Source organism: Hypanus sabinus, chromosome 23 (assembly GCF_030144855.1).
Source record: "Hypanus sabinus isolate sHypSab1 chromosome 23, sHypSab1.hap1, whole genome shotgun sequence".
In the NCBI taxonomy this organism is placed as follows: Eukaryota; Metazoa; Chordata; class Chondrichthyes; order Myliobatiformes; family Dasyatidae; genus Hypanus; species Hypanus sabinus.
This window is the reverse complement of record NC_082728.1, coordinates 9,219,069-9,240,165: the sequence shown is the minus strand read 5'-3', so window position 1 is coordinate 9,240,165 and position 21,097 is coordinate 9,219,069. Positions and strand designations below refer to the sequence as shown.

The 21,097-nt window shown below is 39.6% G+C and overlaps 2 protein-coding genes across 3 annotated transcripts in view; one reads left to right on the top strand and one right to left on the bottom strand.

Annotated features, from left to right (window-relative positions):
- Positions 1-4,318: 4,318 nt before the first annotated feature.
- Positions 4,319-13,795, bottom strand: ddx5 (DEAD (Asp-Glu-Ala-Asp) box helicase 5). The gene is made up of 13 exons (XM_059948312.1): positions 13,621-13,795; positions 12,953-13,121; positions 12,323-12,419; positions 11,561-11,694; positions 9,771-9,836; positions 9,551-9,692; positions 9,304-9,464; positions 8,634-8,806; positions 7,941-8,051; positions 7,237-7,298; positions 7,093-7,152; positions 5,591-5,815; positions 4,319-5,187 (listed from the first exon to the last, which is right to left on the bottom strand). Exons 1-13 carry the CDS (start codon positions 13,665-13,667, stop codon positions 4,682-4,684), a joined length of 1,953 nt encoding a protein of 650 aa, XP_059804295.1. The 5' UTR covers positions 13,668-13,795; the 3' UTR covers positions 4,319-4,681.
- A 468-nt stretch (positions 13,796-14,263) lies between these two features.
- The window catches only part of LOC132379936 (centrosomal protein of 95 kDa-like), a 59,165-nt gene continuing 52,331 nt past the window's right edge, over positions 14,264-21,097 (top strand). For both annotated transcript variants that reach the window (XM_059948310.1, XM_059948309.1), the window contains exon 1: positions 14,264-14,440. In XM_059948310.1, the coding sequence (XP_059804293.1) occupies positions 14,419-14,440 (22 nt within the window). In that variant the 5' untranslated portion in view covers positions 14,264-14,418. The remainder of the gene's footprint in view (positions 14,441-21,097) is intronic.

The following is a 21,097-nucleotide window of genomic DNA, read 5'->3' as shown; positions in this document are numbered from 1 at the left end:
TCACACCTGACAATGCAGTCGTATTCGGTAGGGATGGATCGATGCTTAGGGGAGTGACCGGGAAGGATAATGTGTTTTTTTCCTCTCTGAACTCACAGAAGCGTTTCCCAAACGATGTTTGCATTGCGATGATTGCAGAATGTAAATACTCCGAATTTATCATGTCGTGACCTTGTTTGAACTCTCTCAAATTGGGGAAGTGAGACAATGTGCCTTTCTGTAAATCTCTGGCAAGCACTGTCAACTTGCGCTCGAATGCCAAAAAATCCTCCAACATGTGTAGGGCTGTAAGTCCTTACCCCTGAAGAGCTGTTTTCAGTGTGTTCAGGTGCGCTGTCATGTCTACCATGAAGTGTAGCTTTTCCAGCCACTCTGGCTGTTCCAGCTCAGGAAAGGTGAGCCCTTTGCTGCCCAGGAAAGTTTTCACTTCTTCCAGACACGCGACAAAGCATTTCAGCACCTCCCCTCTGGACAGCCAGCGATAAAAACACGTTGTAGCGGTGTGCTCACGCAGTCAGTAAACTGCAGTCAAATAACTTTATTCGAACTAAACAGCCTTGCTTTTAAGCCTCCCTCAACCCAGCCCCCATGGACGCAGATGCTGCAAAAGACGCGTACTCACAAACCCCCGTAGGCTATCTCCCTTAGCCGGAATGCTGGCTAATTGTGAGCCGTTTCGGATGTGCCAGGAAATGTGTCGCCACACTTAGATTGTACAAGATCACCATAATCTTCAAATTTAGAATTACATTTCAAAAGCTAACAAAGTAACAAAAAATACATTTTAATTAAATACTGACCAATTATTTCCCAAAGCCACAGGGAGCCGCAGCACAGAGGTGAAAGAGCCACAAATGGCTCGGGAGCCGCGGGTTGCCGACCCCCGGTCTAAACCAAGGTTTACAACACAATACATATAACTCACATACAACTTAGTAATATTACCACAAATTAATAATGCGCATATCACAAGTTTAAAAAGTTAACAGTATAACACTACTGGCACTTCATATGTGGTGGTGGCGGCAGGGAAGTTGTTTTCCATCCTAACAGTCCTTGTCCTAATTGTATGGTACCTCCTGCTTGATGGTAGGGGGTGAAAGATTGTTTGTTCGGATGGGAGGGATCACTGACAATGCTATGGACCCTGTGCACAAAGCACTCTTGTTAAGTACCTCAGCAGTTCTCACAATCCTTTGTAGGGTCGTGTAGTCAGATGTCTTGCAATTCCCATACCTGACTGATGCAGCTGGTCAAGACACTATTAATGGTGCTCCAGTAAAAATTAGTTAGAATGGGGGTGGAGTGGGAAGAAAGAGGCAGAAGAGAAAAGAGAGCCTTGCTTGCCTCAGTGTCCTGAGGAAGTGGAGATGCTGTGATTTCATGAAGGACCAGGTGAGACATCTTGTTATGTGCCCTCCCAGAAATTTGGTAGTCCTTAACTCTCCGGAGAAGCTATGTATGTGCAGAGTAGTCAGCCTGTACTTTCCAAAAGTTCACAATCATCTCTTTAGTCTTATCCACATTGAGACTCAGGTTGTTGTGTTCACAGCATTCTACCAGCTGCTCTACCTCCTCTCTGTACACCGTTGTTGCTGTTGATGAGGCCAACCACTGTACTCTCAATAGCATGCAATCAGTAGTTAGAACTGAATTTAGCAGTGCAGTCTTGTGTCAGCAGCAGGCTGAGCATGCAGTCCCAGGGGTTGCTGGTGCTCGGCATGATGGAGCTAGAGATGTTGCTGCCATCACAGACCTGCTGCTGCCTTTCTCTCAAGTCCAAGATCCAATTAGAGGTACAGTATTGAGACCCAATGAAGACAGTTTAACCATCAGCTTCTGAGAGGTGAGTGTGTTTAACACTGAGCTGAAGTTGATAAACAGAACGTTGGCACCATTGCCCAAGGTAGGACAAGATGGACACTTCTGCATCACCAATGGACCAATTGAAGCAATAAGGAAACTGGAAAGGGTCTAATGTGGCAGGAAGTTGGGATTTAATGTAATCCATAACCAGCCACTTAAAGCATTGTTTAGGGTCTTCCATAGTTCATGGAGGGATGGAAATGTAAGTGCCAAAGATCTCACCATACCCTACATCATTGACCAGACTAAAGCAAGCAATGTTAAAATGGTGTAGAAATAATAGACCACAAATACACCTAAAATAAGTAACAGGCAGGAGAAATAAATTAACACTAGCAATCTGACTACAAAGGGAATTAATGTATTGTAGTTGGTCTACTTCACACGAGAGTAAACATTTACTTATGTTGCCAGTATGTAGGATTTAAGTCAATAAATCTGCCTACATCATTAAGGTTGCTTGGAACAAATACTTTGAAAATTCATTTTAGTGAGTCAATAATGTCTAGAAGAGTAAATTGGGAGTATTTTCTTAAAATACAAATACAACAAATTCTGAATCCTCTGTTCATTGTTATTGTAATAAAATGACAAAAATTCCAAATTATTGAAAACATTGTTAGGGTTTGTTACAAACGAACTTGCAGATTTCTCAACATTTTAGCATTTGTAACCTCAGTCCTCATTATCTTTAGTGTGCTTAACTGATTACATGACAGTATGATTGTAGACTTAACAAGAAAAATGATTCTTTAATTCATCCCAGCAAGTGCATCTTTTGAGATTATTCATCTAGTGAAATTGAACAGTTCTGAACAGATAATTAATTTTTCATTTAATATGATGGACCTGGACACTACTAGCACATGGCCTTCCTATTGCAATTTCTAATACAAATCACAGAAAACTTATGCTTCATCAGGTTGAGGCTCCAATGCACTGTGCAGAGTTGTTTTCCACCTAGATATTTCATTATTGCACAAAGCATATATTAAAGAGCTGCTGGAACTCCCAACCATACCCAGGGAATTACAACACATCATAGCAGAAAAGGTTCTCCACTAAAGCTCTGAAATCAAAGTGTAGGAAACACCCATTATATCTGCATTTTTCCATTACAGCACAGCAAAAACCTCAATTATTATAACTATTAAACCCTAACATCTCTGACAAAGTTCATTGGGCCAATTTTTCAATTATTGAAAAGCTGCAAGTGTTGCTGTGCAGTGCATTTTATTCCTGCATATAAAAAAAGTAGCCCAAGATGAAATTTCTTTAATTACTATAGCTTGTATGTTAAAGGTTATGTCACACTAAATAAGGGGGCTCCTGGACTACAAAATTATAATCTACAGCAATGGTAGATAATTTAAGGAAATTATGCAGGCACACAGTTCTTCAAAAGGCATTGAGCTGCTTTTTGCAATCATGCAAGCAGAAAATATTTCACTGAATCTTATGTTCTCTGTATATAGCTTTCCTCCTTACCCCCCCCCCCCCCAAGCATTTGAATAGCAGTAGTAAGTCCCAAGATGGTAAGGCTCTGGAAAGCAGCTATTTCCTAGTCCTGGACAATCTCTCCCCCCCCCCCCCCCCCAATGAAAAGTGGATTTCTGAATTTGAAAACTGCTGTGCATTTCCAAGTCATAAAAACAAAATACTTCCGCAATTCAGCAGCCTCTATTGCCACGATATCAAAGCTTGATTTTATTCAGATGCAAAGATCCTTCCAAATCAAAACTTTTGCAAATTTAGATACCAAACCTAGTCACACCTGCACACAGATTAGGTTTTTTAAAGCAAGTAATTAATATAATTTAGTGTTGAAGTTATGGAAGCTGCTTGTGTCAATACTGATGCAGAGTCAAATGTTGTATCATGGACCCTTTACTAATGTAGCAGCTCCAACCAAGATGCTAGCCTGCAACAGGTAATATCTATGCACTTCGATAATAAACTTACCTTGAACTTTGCAGTTCCCAAACACAAGACTAAAAATGTTCCAGTCTGCTGAGAATAAAAGTAGCTTACAGCAGGAGTAGAATTCCCTGCCTTTTGGTGAGTCAATAGCAACAGCCAACTTCTCAGACCACAATAATTAGGCCATTCAGCCCATCAAGTCCACACAATCATTCTATCATGGATGATTTATTATTCTTAATAGCAACAGCCAACTTCTCAGACAATTGGTGTAAACTTGTTTTAGAACAATCTGTGGCTATTAGCTGAATCAGTGAGCAAACACCCCAGTTTCAAATTTTTTCCCCTTTATCATAGCCGTTACATCTAAATTTGTGTTTTGATGATTTTTTACCATCTCCCCTGATCTCACCCAATAGCAGTTCTCAGCTTTAAATTCATAGCAATAACTAGAATACACACACAAGTCATCGTGCTATTTCAGAACATGCAATTGTGTAAACTGATGTATTCTTAATAATGTACAATAGAATCCAAATTTTTAAACTTTTATTTAAAATGACACTTTGGCAGTTACATACATACAGAACTCCAAGACTTCCAAACTTCCATATTGGAAGGACATGCATCTTTACATACACTGTGGTACTTTATGCATAAGTTAAACTTGTATAATATTAATCTGCCATTCTAATAGAAAAAACTAACAAAAAATTTGAGGAATGTAAAGTAACAAAAAATTAAATAATGGGGAAAGTGCACCAATCCTACTGCTGCACTGCAGTCTTTCTTGGAATATCAATTGTTTCTAATATTAAAGAACTTCCTCATCCTCAAACAAAGTTACAGTACATTTCAGAAGAGAATGGAAAAAATTGACATCTAGTTTAATAAGTTATTTCTGCATTCCACTATATGCAAGAGGCATAGGATAACCAGTTTGTGCTTGGAAACCCATTCCCATCAAAGGTGGGGGTGGATACTGGTACTGAGCTCCCACAGACTGTTGACCAATGCCATTGCTCTGCATGGCATTGGTACCAGAATGGCCACTTGCAAACTGCTGGACCTTGCTATTAACAGCCTTGTAACCATTTTGACTCTGATTGCCAAATGCATTGGTTCCCTGGTTTACAGATCCTGGAAAATTGGAATTTCCAAACCGAGCCAGATTTGGAAAGTTGTTCGTGGATCCAAATTTCCCAGAAACAAAGGCGGTTTGTTGGTTTGCAGAAGCAAATGTCTGTGTAAAACCATTCTCTCTGCCTCCTGCTCCATATACCCTGTCCAAACTATCCCTATTCCTAAAACTGTAGCCTCCAATCCTGTTGGAACCAGAGAATCGGTCTCTTCTGTCATCACGGCGATCGTCTTTATAGCCACCTCTACTCCTGGAACGACCTGTCCAATTAAAATGCACAATTACTTATGATAAGCATATAATCATACAGATTACCATGAAATCAAATGTCACTCAACTGACTGGCTCAGATCAAACCAAACTTATAACCCAAACTAGGACTTTAGGGTTTGAACCCTTTCCACAAAACCACAGCAGCATTAAATACAGGCTTAGTTCAGTTGGCCAAGCTGCAAGTTAATTTAATCCATTTATATTCAAATTCTATTTCATGCTTCCAACTTCAAGCCAATCCACTACAGTTTATTCTGAGTACCCCACAAATGTTACCCTTTAATCTTCCAAACCCCTTTAAAGTCCAAACTACAAGTGTAATACTGAAATCCAGTTCGGCTGGATGTAAAATGCAAAATGTGATTCTTAAGTAGAATTTTAGAAGATTACCTGAACCTCTGTCTTCCACCATCTGAATTAGCTTTGGGTTGATAGCCTGATTTGCCTCACGAAGCACAGAGATAAGGTCATTTGCCTGCTTTATGTTGCCAGGAGTAAAGAACGTGTAAGCGGTGCCAGTTTTGGAACTGCGGGCAGTTCGCCCAATGCGGTGAATATAGTCTTCAGAGGAGTTAGGGTAGTCATAATTGATGACAAATTTCACATCTTCAACATCTGTAAAGTGTTGCAGTGTTGCAAAAGCAGGCGCATGTTATGCACACCACAACAGTCAGATCAAAAACAGAAGTTAGCAAGTGAGCAAACAGCCGCAGCATCAATGACTGTAAAGCAAATGTTAAAACAACCCTTAGATCAAATCTTGCGGGAATACTACTGTGGGAAGAGAAAACAATGCACACTCCCCTTAAAAAAAAAAGAACAACCCAAAAATCAGAGATATTTTGAGATCTTACCATTGGGAGTATGCATTCACTAGTCCATTCCCAAGTCAGCGAACTCCCCACATGTTATCAAGTGACATCCGGATGCTTCTATACAGTTGGGGCCACTTTGTACATTGTTGCCTCTTCATGTGCCATTCAGGACCTTATAACAGTCAGGCAAGGTCCTTCCTACACATTCATGAGAAGCTCAGGATTCAGGCCACACTGCACGTCTTGCCAAGACCAAAATAGACTACAATTAAACAGAGCCCAATGGACACCTACATCCCCAGTACTTCCCTACTCAGGTTTTCCTTTTGACATCTTGTCTAGGCAAGCACTTCTAAGAAGCCAGTGTTCACTTGAGAAAATGTCTCTGTTTGGCAGGTCCCGACATGACTACACTAGGTGAGGGAGGAACTTCAGAAATTATGAGGGCATTACACTGCTAGATTCAATGTTAACTAATCTACCAATCTTTCACTAACTTGTGCCAGTACTCACCACCAATTTCTGGGAAGGAGCTTACTGAGGTTAACTGGGCTCTCCATTTGAAAAAACACATGAAGCAGTGAACAAAGTTTAACAATAAGACACTTGTTCGGCGCACCATTATTTTGGTAAACTTGCTAGCTTTAAAAAAAAAATTAGCTAAGCAAAATGGGGGAAAATGAAACCAGGGCATATCCTGAGTAATCATAAAAAAAAGTAAACAAAAGAACCAAAGTTTTAATGAATGGTAAGTGCTTCACGTCATCCAGGGCGAGAACATTTTAGGGTGGCGGGTAAATGTTGACCATTCCGCCTTTTGAAGATTACTGGCACAATGCTCCCTCTGTTCAGCATCTTTGTACTCGACTGGGTAGCTGCCAGCCGATCACATCGATTTGTCCTCCTTCCCCCTCTCGCGTCCTCGAACTGTCATGCCTAGGCCCTGCCACAAAGACTGCACCTTTACACAACTTAGAAAAAAAAATGCAAAGACATGTTAAAGAAAGCAATAGTATACTTTCTTTAAATCTTTGAATAAAGTGGAGGAAAGTCACAAGGTGGGCTGGCATTACTAACCTAAACCTCTGGAAGCAACATCTGTCGCAATAAGGATTGGTGCTTTGCCTGACCGAAACTCTAATTGGGGAGGAAAAGAAAAAGTTAAATAGTGCATATTCAGAAATGCTTAAAAGATAAAGCTCAAGCTGGTGAATCGCTTACCATTTAGAACCCAGTCACGCTCTGGCTGACTCTTGTCACCGTGAATGCACATGGCTGGCCACCTACAAATCAAGAAAATGAAAAATAATTAGACCTGGAAAGGAAAAAATCTGAATCTTATTTAATAAGTCCAGTAGTTCATTTCTCAGAAATGATTTCACTTACTTTTAAAAACTAGATACTTGGTGCATGAGTAATTCATAGAACCTCGCTTCATAGCCTCCTATAAATCTAACCAACCAGTCACATGCATTGCTCCAAATCTTTCCATCATTTCACAAATGTGATTCAGCAGGCTTGAAATATATTAGTAAATCTCAATTGTTAATATGTCACTATATTGCCAACCCTAACAAAAAAACCTCAATTTATGCTATAGGCACAATGTGCATATGCTGAATGACTAATTTTAGTGGTTTATGATAGCATGCTTTCTAATCTCCACAATGTTAGATACTACTGTGAGCAGATGTGCATAATATTAAAGCAGCTCAAGATCATTTACATTTCACCCTATATTTTTGGCCACTACTGCCCCCCTGAAAGGCTTATACTATTTGAGCAATAATGTTTTCACCAAAATAACCCAAAAAGCTGTTCAGAAAATGTAGGTATAACAGGAAGCAGACATGTTCATGTATCAAAAATTTAATAGTGAAACAGCATGCCACTTGAATTGACAAGTTGCAACATTAAGTGCTCACCCATCTCTCCTCATTCGTCTTGTGAGTTCATCACATCTCCGCTTCGTTTCCACAAAAATGATTGTTTTGTTTTCTTTTTCACTCATTATTTCCTCCATCAACCTGAGCAATCTAATATAGAAAGCCACAATTAAGTTTTAGTCATTAGTAATTATAAATGTACAGAAGAATTTTTGTCAAACATTAAAGGCAATTAAAGACAAAATAAGCCCAATCTCAGCATCCAGTCTGATTTATGGTTAGCAGATTTCATTGGATTTTTAGCTTTCTCCTTTGACAGGTGAAGCCAGCTCTATCTATAATAGTGTGCATCAAAATAAAGATGCTATTTAAAACCAAATATTCAGAAAATTCAAATGACTTTGCTTCATCCACCCATGTCTTACTTGGAAATACTTTCAAGGTCAGCAATTTAGAAAACAGTCTTTCTTTTGCTGCTAGTCCACTCCAATTTTGGGGGGGGGGGGGGGCAGAGAGAAAGAAGAGGAAGCGAGTGGGATGGGAGCTGAGCTCAAGTATATGGGCTACATTTGACTCAAACCACCTTTTAAAATCGGAGTGGAAAAGGTAACTCAATAAGCATTTAAATACCAAGTTTATTTTAGAAAAGAGAAGGAATATTAGAGATAGGAAAAATGAATTTGGTAAATAACATTGTAATCAGATGAATGTTGCTACCCAATTTTCACTTACTTGTCATCCTTCTCGACCTCCTGACATACGTCTATAATCTGCAGAATGTTATGATTAGCACTAAGCTCCAATGCACCTATGTTAATCTGAACATACTCCTTCAAGAAGTCTTCAGCCAATTGCCGAACCTCCTTAGGCCAAGTTGCACTCCACATCAACGTCTGCCTGTCAGGCTGGGAGGAAAAAATGAAAATTGGTCCACAAAGTTAGGGAAAAATGCACTGAACACCAGACGCATGAAAAATTACTTTTTTAAAGCTACATTGTTTGTGCTAAAAAGAATGCTGGAACAAAATGAAGAGCAGGTGCTTATTTGTCTTTAACTGTACAGCTTAATAGGAGGAATAACTAGGGAAATATTATGTTAAATTTCATTGATCAAAGGGGCTGGACAAAATTGTGTATTTGGGACAATATATTAAGAACAGGAGGCATGCCATTGTTACAGCAAAAAAATTAGATAGGTAGACTCAATGGCTTCCTTCAGAAAATTCACACACAATGTTCAGAGGAGGATTTCCCAGCTGCTCTACAGCAACACTGCTGGCCAATTACCGAACAGCAACTGTCATCCACTTCAAAATGGCTTTCAACAGATCAATTAGTCAGACATTTTGAATAAAGCATTTCAAATGCAAGCCCATTATAGTAAAAGATTCAAAATACTTACCCTAATTTGCTCTACAATTTTCCGGATCTGTGGCTCAAAGCCCATGTCAAGCATTCGATCTGCCTCGTCCAGTACCAGGTACGTGCATCTTCTAAGATTTGTCTTGCCAGCTTCCAAAAAGTCTATTAATCTACCAGGTGTTGCAATACAGATCTCAACACCTATAGGAAATAAAAAGTAGTTAAATAATTTGAATAAGAGAACAGCAGAAATCCAGCAATTTATTTACAACAAAAAGGCAGAATACCTCTTTCAAGATCCCGAATCTGTGGACCCTTTGGAGCCCCTCCATAAATACAAGTTGATTTTAGACGGGACGCTCTTCCGTAATCGTGTGCCACATGTTGTACTTGTTGAGCCAGCTCTCTTGTTGGTGCTAGTACTAAACACTAAGAAGAAAGATTTTGGGTTAATGTCAACTTTCAACCCATTAACAATTCTTGTAATTCAAATAAAACAGAGCTTACTATGGGTCCATCACCACGTTCCAGAAAAGGCTGATGATTTATGTGAACAATAGCTGGCAACAAGTACTGTAAAGAAATGAGAGAGTAAATTAATTGTACATAAACTGCACAGGTCAAAAGTAGAATAATACATTGACAAAAATATCTAGAACCAACAAAGTTTATAGGAAGAACTCAAATTACAAACACGAAATATCCTTAATGTTTGTGAAATCAAATTCACTATCACTACAATTAGAGAAACATTCCATAGTTCTTAAAATTCATCTTGAAGGGCACATTTCACAGTATTGAAAATTACTTAATCAGCAATTAACCGAGAAATGTTATCAGCATAGCAGCAAATGACCAACTGAGAACACCAGTTTGAAATGAAGATTGGGAATCCTAGTTTTACATCACAAGTGCAATCTTTTAGATTACACAGTACATACCACTACAGTCCTTCAGTTTTAGGTTAGTTAATGAATACAGATTAGCATAATTATAGGAATTGCATCTATACAAAGATAAGGCACATCACAAAAGGACTAAGTTTCAATGTTGAGCTATACAAGGTTATGGCAACAATTAGCCATGGTAGATAGATAGGTGTTAAGAAGCACAATGTGGAGGAAAATATATTAAATTTAGAGTTCACAATTAAGGTACAGCCACCTGTAATAATTTAGGAAAATCAAGTGGTCAAATTTGGAGACACCTAGTTACATATCTGAAGTAAATTAGAGGTAGGGAGAGACCATACCATGGATGGAAACAAGAACAAGTCTTTCAGAATTAAGCTGTTGCTATGTCAACACACATAACTTAGTTAAAGTTGGATATAAATAGCAAGGTTGCAGATGACTACAAGCCACACGAGTTTAAGAAGCCCCACCAATGACCCCAAGGCCACGGCCAAGATACTGCACAGTGCTCAAAGGTGCCAGACCACCGCCATTATCAATATCCTTCAAATCTGCCCCGTGCCATTTCTCAAATAACCAAGACTTGTGATGTGCACCAGCTGCTCATATGACCATCCACTACCTGCTCCCATGGTTTCATGTGACCCTGATCCAGGGGGGGGGGGGGGGGGGAAGAGAGGGGCACTAAGCAGTTGCTACATCTTGCCCAGGGGGGCCCTGCAGGAGGCTAGCAGAGGAAAAACAGCACTTTATACTTAATTTGGTACAGAAGTGTCTCCACTCTCATGTTGATATAGCATGTACAAACATCTTACACCACCTACCAGGAAGAACAGCACAAAAAAATAACTTTAAGATAATTTGTCATGGATAAAAGGGCAGAGTTCAAAGCAGAAGTTATTTCAGGTTCCCCATCTGTCTTAGCTGGTTAAATAAAATAGATAAACATGATTCTGCCAATCAATGTCTGAATTGGGTGACACAAACACTGCTGGTACAGCCACTGCAGCACAGCCAGAAACTTGGTTCAGTTCTGCCCTCCAACTGTTGTCTGTGCACAAAGTGTGCAAATTCATCTTTGGCCTTATGGAGTTCCTCCTGTGTCCCAGAGAGTAAATGACCATTATAATTTGTCCCTTATATAAATGCAAGTTAAATCTATGGCCATGGACCAGCATAGTTGAAGGGAACACAAGGAAAATAATAATGAGATTTGCCAAAATGCTAATGGTTAGGATGAACCAAGAGAGCCAAAGTGTTCTTTCCATGCCATACATATGACCATGAGATGGAAGGGAGAACTGTGTGGCCAATCACAGACTGTAATCAAAGAAAAATAAGATACGATTACCTCTAGCACCCACAAATTACCAGTATACTTACAGCAAGTGTTTTACCAGACCCAGTCTGAGCAATTCCAACCATATCCTTGCCACTAAGTGCAACAGGCCAGCCTTGTGCCTGAATAGCCGTTGGTTCTGTGAAATTTTGTTGCATTAAAACATCCAATACATATGCTGTAGAAAGGAATAGGTTTAACATTTTTAGAAATGCAAGTTTGAGCCACAAAGTACTGCACTATGATAATTTCATCACAACTTTTCTTCATTTAAACTCTTCAAATTCTGGTTACTAAAGCAATAACATTCATCATACAGCAGTGTCCCATCTTTCAACACCTTTCTGCATTCTCTGTCTGTAATTGTGTACATAATGCATTAGTATACACAGACATACATCACCATGCCAGCATAGAAAAGGTTCTCAAGGAACTCAAGTCACCAGGATCTATGGAAAAAATGTAGGACGTTTCTAGTCAAGACCTTTCAGATACTGCCTGATCAACTGAATTCCTGCAGCATCTTTTCTGTGGCTCCAGATTACCAGCATCTGCAGTTTGTTTCTGACATGAATTCAATTTGATACTATTTACAGATTTTAACTTTGCAAAGCCTCACATTCAGCACTGAAACAAAAATTCTGCTGATATCTTAGTAAGCAGACTTAGATGTTGCAATGATAATCAAATCCATTTTACTTTATTTACACCAGTACAAACAGATTACAATGTCTCCAATCAAGTCTCAGGGCAATATTGATAAAAAGCCAGTTTCATTAAAGCCAGGATTAGTATCACATACTTACTCGGGAAACTTGCTTCAACAAAGTTGAAAACTGGTTTTGGACAGCCAAGCCCTTTCACTGTTATTTCTTTGCTTCTTCTGTACTGTTCAATTTCTTGCTGTTTTGGTTATAAAAGTACAAAATATTAATACCATAAAAGTGTTGTTAAATCCATCACAAACTTATCGCCTACTTGTATGCAAACTGAAAAGTTAAATTATAAAGAGTGTAAGTTCTGTCCACATCAACCAGTACAAAGACAAAAATGAAATTAAAAAGTCATGGCAGTTGCGGTACTCATTGAAAAAGCTAATTTTCCTTTACGTAGATAAATTACTTCAGAATAATGTCCAGCAGGGGGAAGCCAAACATTAAAACCCAAAGCTCAAATTCAGATATCCGCTCAACAGCCATATAGATTACAGAAGGCAACCATGCATTGGTGACTAATAGGGTTTGAGTCATCTTAGGAAAAAACCCAAGAGCAATTATCAGGAACACGCTATCACAACATCAATCACAAGTTTGGCCTCACCTTGTTCCCCGTTTTATAACTGACTTTTTTTTTCCCTTCCCCATTTTGGTATTAGTACGAAGAACACTGATATGTAACCATTTATTATTAACCGAGAACAAATTAAGGGGCCTTACCGGAGATCGGTTCACCACGTCCATGTGCTCGACGTAGAAGTTTTTCTCGAACTTGGGCAGCTCGTTCAGGTCCCATTTCCTCTTCCTCAGCTTCTCCCCGGGCTGTCCAAACTTCCTACCGGCAACAGGCGCGTTTCGGCTGCCACCGAAGCGAGGTGCGCTCCCGAAGCTGTAAATTGGACGATTTGTCTTTTAACACTTACTGATTCGTATCGGAGCCGGGCAACTCCATGCGACGCACATGGCCGGGGATGGTAGAGAAGGTGACGAGAGATCCATTTTGTCCCACCCGCTCCATCACCACCACCCAATCTTCCGGCCATTTTAGATAAAGCGGTACAAGGGGGAAACCTCTCACACGAGGTCAGATAGGGAAAAAAACGAAGATTTAAGATAATATGGCTTTTTTTTTCCTGCGGCGAAAATACAAATGTTGAATATTAAAACGGTCATTGGTTGACCCAAATTTCAAATTTTATAGAAACGCGTAGTATTCACAAACACGAATCAAACATAACCTTCCAGTACCGCATTGGGTTTGTTTGCGGACTGTAAGGCGCTCCCCCCCACCCCCACCCGGCATTTTCTAGCCATGAGAAGGGAACCGGTTTTATTCTTCACCGAGCAGGCGGATATTAACTCAAAATTCTGATTGAAAATTCGCTCACCCGCCGCGGTCTCTGCTGCGATCACCTCTGTCATAGCCAGGCATCATTGAAACGATGAGTGCTTTCAGAGGAGCTGTGAAACGGACGGTAAAGGTGACGAACACGAGGATGAATGAAGAGCTAAGATGCCGGCTCCTTGTCCGCCTTTACTCAATGCCGGCGAGAGGAAGGGAGGACGCCTCACCGCCCGGAACTCTTTCCTCCGCCACCCACATCCTCGCAGCACCAACTTCACATCCCATTCCGCTACTCGCAAACGACTCAAGGTCAACACAATTCGTTTATATTTGACTTGAATCGCTCCCTGAAAACATTATTTCAGTCTGTCTCCTGGTTTATTTCATTTTACGGGAACTACTTTGTTGCGCCGGACGATTACAAATGAGCAAGAGGTTCTTTTTTCCCCTTGACGACCGGGTGACGTCAATCAAACTACAGGTAAGGAGACCGATAAACGAGTGTATCGTAATAAACAAATGTGGGAAAAATATATTCTTCGGCGTTTAATGTTCCCAACTAATCTGGATAGGATGGAAAAGGTGTGTAAATTAATAAAAGTATTTTCAGGCGAACGCCCTTGTCTGTGACGCAGTTGTGGGAGTGAGCGGTTGGTGACGCCATGGTCGCAGCCAATCAGAGCTGAGGATGCGTTTAAATGTACAGGGTCCTCCGGCCAGGCAAGCTGCATGAAAACACCATGACAGGGCAGCGATTGACATGAGAAATCAACCCCTGCTTCTCCAAGCCAGATAGTTTCCCGGAGGGGGTCAATAATATTACCCGCGCTCCTCAGACAGGATGGAAATCCCCAATGAGAGAGGTAGGTTGATGTTGACTGCCTCCAACACTAGGCCAGCCTGTGACCTAGAGATGCCTCTGATATAATGTTGTATCTGTGTGTGTGCGGGTGTTTGCACTTTAATCTCATCGTCCGTACCTTAAACCTTGTCATCTGACTCGCCTTTTTACATTATTGTGGTAGTTGCATTTTAAGAAATGGTTGACTAGGTTTGGTGGTGTAAACCAGGAAGTGTATGTACTCAGTCAGCTGTTCAGTGGCAGTGTCAAGGTAACTTGACAGGGAAACTTGTCCATAGGCGCCAATAGAGGCGGTAAGAGTGTGTGTGTGGGGGGGGGGGGGGGGGGTCTTGCCTAATTCACAGTTTGACTTTGTTGTTATGGCTGATCAAATTGTCACTTGTGGCTTAGGCTGACCACCTGCTTTCATATTTCCATTTTTAATACTGATTTATTCTAAGTCGGATTTTTGCCTGACAACGGTATGAAGCTACGCTGGGTGTAACTACAGTGATATTTGCATTGACTTAATTGGAATTGCTAATGTAGGTCATTGACGTAACATTGTGAATTTACATTCTGGGCTTGGTTTATTGAATGTTTTTATTAAAGTTCAAAATAAATATATTATCATAGTCCATATGTCACCATATACAACCCTGATTCATTTTTGCAGACATATTTCAAAAATCTATAATAGAATAATAAGCATAATAGAATCAATGAAAGACCGCATCAACTTGGGCGTTCAACCAGTGTGCAAATACAGAAGATAGAAGCAATAAATAACGAAAACATGAGATGAAGAGTCATTAAGTCCATTGGTTGTGGGATCATTTCGGTGATGGGGCAAGTGAGGTTGACCCTTTGGTTCAGGAGTCTGATTCCCGAACCTGATGGTGTGAGCCCTGAGGCTGCTGTACCACCTTCCTGATGGCAGCAGTGAGGGGAAAGTATGGCCTTGGTGGTGGGGGTACCCGATAATGGATGCTGCTTTCCTGCGACGGCGTTTCATGTAGATGTGCTCAATGAGTTGGGAGGACTTTACCCATGATAGACTGAGCCGTATCCCCTACTTTTTGTAGAACTTTCTGTTCAAGGGCATTGGTGTTTCCATACCAGTCAATATTCTCTCCACCACACATCTATAGAAGTTTGTCAAGGTTTTGGATGTCATGCCGAATCTTCGCAAAATCCTCGTGAATTATACAATTCCACGGCTCGACATATTTTAACATTTCTATTATTGGAACCGAGTCGTTATGTAACGGTGTTCAGAGACCAATATAGTGTTCCAAAATGCGCTGCTTCCATTGTATGTAAGTGCTGTGCCGTTTGGAATAATGAGTCGAAATGTTGTGTTTTTTTGTGCACTGATTTTAATAACCAAACTTGTTACCCTTTAACTGAGGGTGAAATTAGTTTGGACAGATCTATAAATAAAAATGAAACAAAATATACACTCAAGTGGCTGAAATTATTGTAACACTTTTCCTGGATGTGCTATCACCTCGTAATAGTCACCTGATAAAGTTTGTTCCGTCTTAGGACTCCTGACCTGGGTGTGGAGAGGCTAATATATTTGTTGTGATGCACAGGGACAGTATTTGTGCAGAATCGAATGGGCCATTGAGTTCTTTCCAGGTCACCATCACATCTTTAGTGCATTTTCTGTCTGTTGTTGAGCAAAACCTTTTCATGGTTCCAAGAACGCATTACACCTCTAAATTGAGTTGTATATAGATTAGTGGGAACTTAGATTTAAACATGTATGACTAAGAGAAAAACACAGATAAGCATTTGCTATTACAAGCAGTACAACTATTTATGAACAAGCGTGAATAATATAGATTAAGAATATTAAGTGCCATAAAATCCATTCTGATTATGCTTATTAGCTAAATATCTGAACACTTTGTTTTTATTCATTGATCAATCACAAGTTAATTTCCACCACACCCCTAGTTAGTGACCAATACAGTACATTGGTCACTAAAATTAGAATTTTGTTCCCTCTCATTAGTTTTGTTTCCTTTTTACCTGAAGGTAGGGAGGTTACTTGCTTCCATACCTTGTCAATGTCAATTTGAGAAGGATGCCTGATTTTGTGTATGCAGATTATGTTAAAATCATTGATGGTGATATCCGGGTTTTAAAAAAATTGTTGTAATTGTGACTTGAACTAATATACTTCCCAGTGACTACCTAGCTGTTGCAATGGAAAATTTGAGTAATTTTTTTCATTAAACACTGGGACTGGTATAGTCAAATGATTTCAAGAAAATGGATTCATTGCTGTATTCAAATGGCTTAAATTCATTTACATGTTGGCTTTGATTCAATGCATAGCACTCTTACTTCTGAAATTAGTTATGATTTTTAAACCATCTCTTTCACTCTTTCCCCCCCCCCCCCCCCAGAATTTCAAGCCGAGCCCATAATCTGAGCCAACACTTCCTTGGAATGCTATACTGTTAGAGCAGCCACTTTTCAAGTACGTAAATGTACTTTCAGATTACAAAAGCATTATTTAATCATTTCATAGATGCTTGTGCCACTTACTGGCACAAACATTTTGTTTTCTTATTCAACATTGGAAATCCCTCAACTATGAACCTGTGTATTTTACTTGGGTTGACTTTTATATACATACCCAGTTTGTCACAGGTAAAGCCCTTCCCAAAATTGAGCACATCTATGTGAAATGTTGTTGCAAGAAAGCAGCATCCATCATCAGGAACCCACACCACCTAGGTCATGCTCTCTTCTCATTGCAGCCATCAGGACTCCCATCACCAGGTTCAGGAACAGTTATTACCCCTCAACAATCAGGCTCATGAACCAACGGGAGTAACTTGACTCAACTTCACGTCCCATCACTGAAATGTTTCCACAACCTATGGACTCCTCAGCTCATCTTCTTAATTTTTATTGCTTATTTATTTATTATTGTTATTTTTTTTCTATTTGCACAGTTTCTTGTCTTTTGCACACTGGTTGAATTCTGTACATGGTGTGGTCTTTCATTGACTCTATTATGGATTTATTGAGCATGCCCACAAGAAAGTTAATCTCAGGGTTGTAAATGGTAATATATATGTACTTTGGTAATAAATTTACTTTGAACTTTGTACTTTAAGATGGCTTGAAGCTATGAATGATTTTGTATACATAGTGCTTTTTTGTTCTTCTTTATCCTCCCCATAATATATGCCGACTTGATTAATTATTATATGGTGGTAAAGTTTCTCAGCCATTATGGCTAACATGAATGGGCACAGTTTTAAAATGCTTGAAAGAAGGCACAGAGGAGATGTCAGGGGTGAGTGCATGGAATGGGCAGCCGGCAACGGTGGTGGAGGCAGATACGATAGGGTCATTTAAGAGACTCCTGGATAGGTACATGGAACTTAGAAAAATAAAGGGCTGTGGGTAACCCGAGGTAATTTCTAAAGGAAGTACATGTTCGGCACAGTATTGTGGGCCAAAGGGCCTGTTTTGTGCTGTAGGTTTTCTATGTTTCTATTAGCTGGTTCATTCTATCCATTATTTGCATACTGTCTTGTGTTATTATACATACCTGCTGAAAGAAATTGTTCTAAAGTAGGTTGTGGGCTCAGAGAGAACATTTGGTTAAGGATGCAAGTTATCACTGAATAGTTGGTGGCAGGAAATTACAGATGGCTGAGGGAATGATGTAGACTCCACATTTTAAACTTGAATTAGCATAATCCATTTTGCAGCAAACACTAGGAATATTGATCTGGGAATAGTCAAACCAAAAACAAAATGGAGTTGCTAATATCAGCATTGAAGTGTAAGACTAGAGTAGTCTTTGCTATGATGTAGAAAATATTAAAATTCCACAAAATAAAGTAGATCGACAGATGAATATTATTATTCCAGAACACTGATCACAACATCTTTGCTGTTTCTATAAATCTATTGTCTCTTCATCCCACAGTATAATTCAGAGTTAAGTGTGCCATCCATTGATCCACGAGAAATGCTGTATTTAAATCTACATGATCATTATTGAAGTATATGACATTGTGAAATGTGCATGGGTACAGTTTTTTTCAATTAGTTCAGTTGAGAGCTGTTTAATTGTAGCATTTCTTAGTGTTTTTTCTAGAGTCCTAGAAAAGTACAGCACAGAAGCAGGCCCTTTGCTGAAATCATTTAAACTGCTTATTCCTGTCGACTTGCACTGGGACCATCCACGTATCTATCCAAACCTGCTAGATACTATAACCATATCTATTTACTATCTCTATACCCTCATAATTGTAAATACCTTGATCAATTCCCCTCTCAATCTTCTACTTAAGTGCCCTATCTGAGCTTGGAAAAGTACCTGAAGCAAGAGGTATTTTATATTTCATTCGAGTAGGCTAAGTAGATGGGATAAATAAACACCTGCAGAGGTATTATTGGAAATAAAAACTTTAGAATAAAAGAAACTGAAATACTGATTTGCAGTGGTCAGGGTTGGTTATTAGGGTATGGAAAGCTTCAAGTTTAGATTGGAATAAGTTTTGAGTGAGGGGACAGAGTTGATTAATAGCATTCCAGCAGTATTTTTCTGTGGTAAGGTCTGAAGTGTATAAGAGACCAGAATGAGTTTGGGAATTTTGAAGAGCAGAGAGTCACAAAGGTGCCTGAAGATAACTATTAATAAATATGAATCATTATTCAATCTTGAGCATTGAATTGGAAAAGAGACAAACCTGGCTAAGGAGTTGCAGAGGTGGTCTGAAATATCCAAAATGATAACTTGAAGATTATCTTTATTGGTAATGTGTACTGCACATCAAAACATAATCAATATTTTAAGTTTTGGAACTGACATCCCAGCTAATTCTGCCTAAGAGCAATGATTTTAAATATGAACATTTCTGTCTGTTGGAATGGAGCTTTATTGCTGACACTTGACCTGTAATACAAAAAGCCTTCTATTCCTGTTGGTCCATGTTGGTGTCTTACCAACCTGTATTCCTAATCCCAAGTGGCTGCCCTGTTGGTCTGTAAACAATTTATGATGAGAGTTTCTCACTTCTCTGTACACCTGGGAATTGAATTGGGAATGTAAGTTTGGTGGCTTTATTTTCCTTGGAAACCGGCCCTTTAGCCCAATTCATCCATACCAATCAAGGTGTCCCATTGCTAGTCCCATTGCACAGGTTCATATCCCTGTAAACCTTTCCTATTCGTGAATCTTTCTAAATATTTTTAAATGTTACAGTTGTACTGACCTCTACCACGTCCTCTCTATATATACCCCCATACCCTCTCACTTTAAATCTACACCCTCTAGACTCCATTACCCTGGAGGATAAACTGTGACTACCTTTCCTATGCCCCACATGATTTTATACTCCTCAGCCTCCTTTACGCCAAGGAAAATGGTTCCAGCCTAATCTATCCTTATAATTCAAGTCCTTCTGTCTAAGTAATGTTCTTGTGAATCTTTACTTCTTCCTCTCTAGGTTAATCACATCCTGAGGTATTTATTGATGTTTGGTTGACCCTTTAAGAAGCATTGGGAAGGGAGAAAGCAGTAAGGGCTGTCTTCATGTTATTTTGTTTATGTTTATCTCGTACTGTGAGATTTGAGCAGGTGATTCTATGAGCCTGATATTGATGGGATCTGGAACTCAATGAATGGGAGTTGGGTTCTTCCTGCTTAGCTGTAGCTAACCTTGGTTGTGCTTAAACTGGAAGCTTCTAAAGCTAGTAAATCGCACAGATTTTTTAAACCTAGTTTTCTTGTTGGATTACTCCCCCCCCCCCCCCCCCCCCACCACCACCCTGGTTTGAAGGACTCGCAGTGGCTATATTTAAATCTGCATATATTTGCATCACTCTGTTTCTTTGAGTTTGTGTGTCCACGAGGAGCTGGGGGGGTGGGGAGGAGGAGTCTTCACAATGGGCAACCAGAGAAACTCTGTATGATTTATCCAGCAATTTGGTTTGGATTTGTTGGATGGCATTGTGCTTTCAAACATCTAGAAGACCTGGCTGCCTTAAAACAAAATAGCAAAAAAAGAGTTTATAACTTGCACAATGTTGGAACTTGCTATGGATCATAATGTACTTGTTCTTTAAAAATAAACATTTGTCATCAACAATGGCAGAGTATTGAGTCAACTCATGTTGAAGTAAGATTTGATCTTTTTAATTAGTTGTACAGCTGCCTTCTAACCCTTGACCAACGGTTTTTTTAAACCAAGAACCATGAAGAATAATAATAAGGACGTCATAATTAGAAATTGGAGTAGACCATTTTGTCTCCTTCTGTTTCCATCACAGGTCAATAAAATAATAGCTGATCAATGCCACTTTATTAATCTCATATCTCTATATTTCCTATAGATCTCTGTCCTAAATTAGGAACAGAGTACTGTAAGAATAGTAGTGCCTGATCTTTAACAGCATTATTAAGTAGATTATTTCAAAGACGGTCCGCTCTCTGGCAAAGGGTTTTTGGTCCTGAATAGCTGACCTCCTTAGATGGAGTTAGTGACCATACTTTGAGAGAGACTCCAGCAGGGGAAGTTTCACCCAGCTTCTACTCAATGAAGCCCTGAAACAGGTTTGTGTGTTTCAATGAGATTCCCTTCACTTTTAAATTATGTGGGCCCAGTCTGCTTAATTTCTCCTTGTAGAACAATTTTCA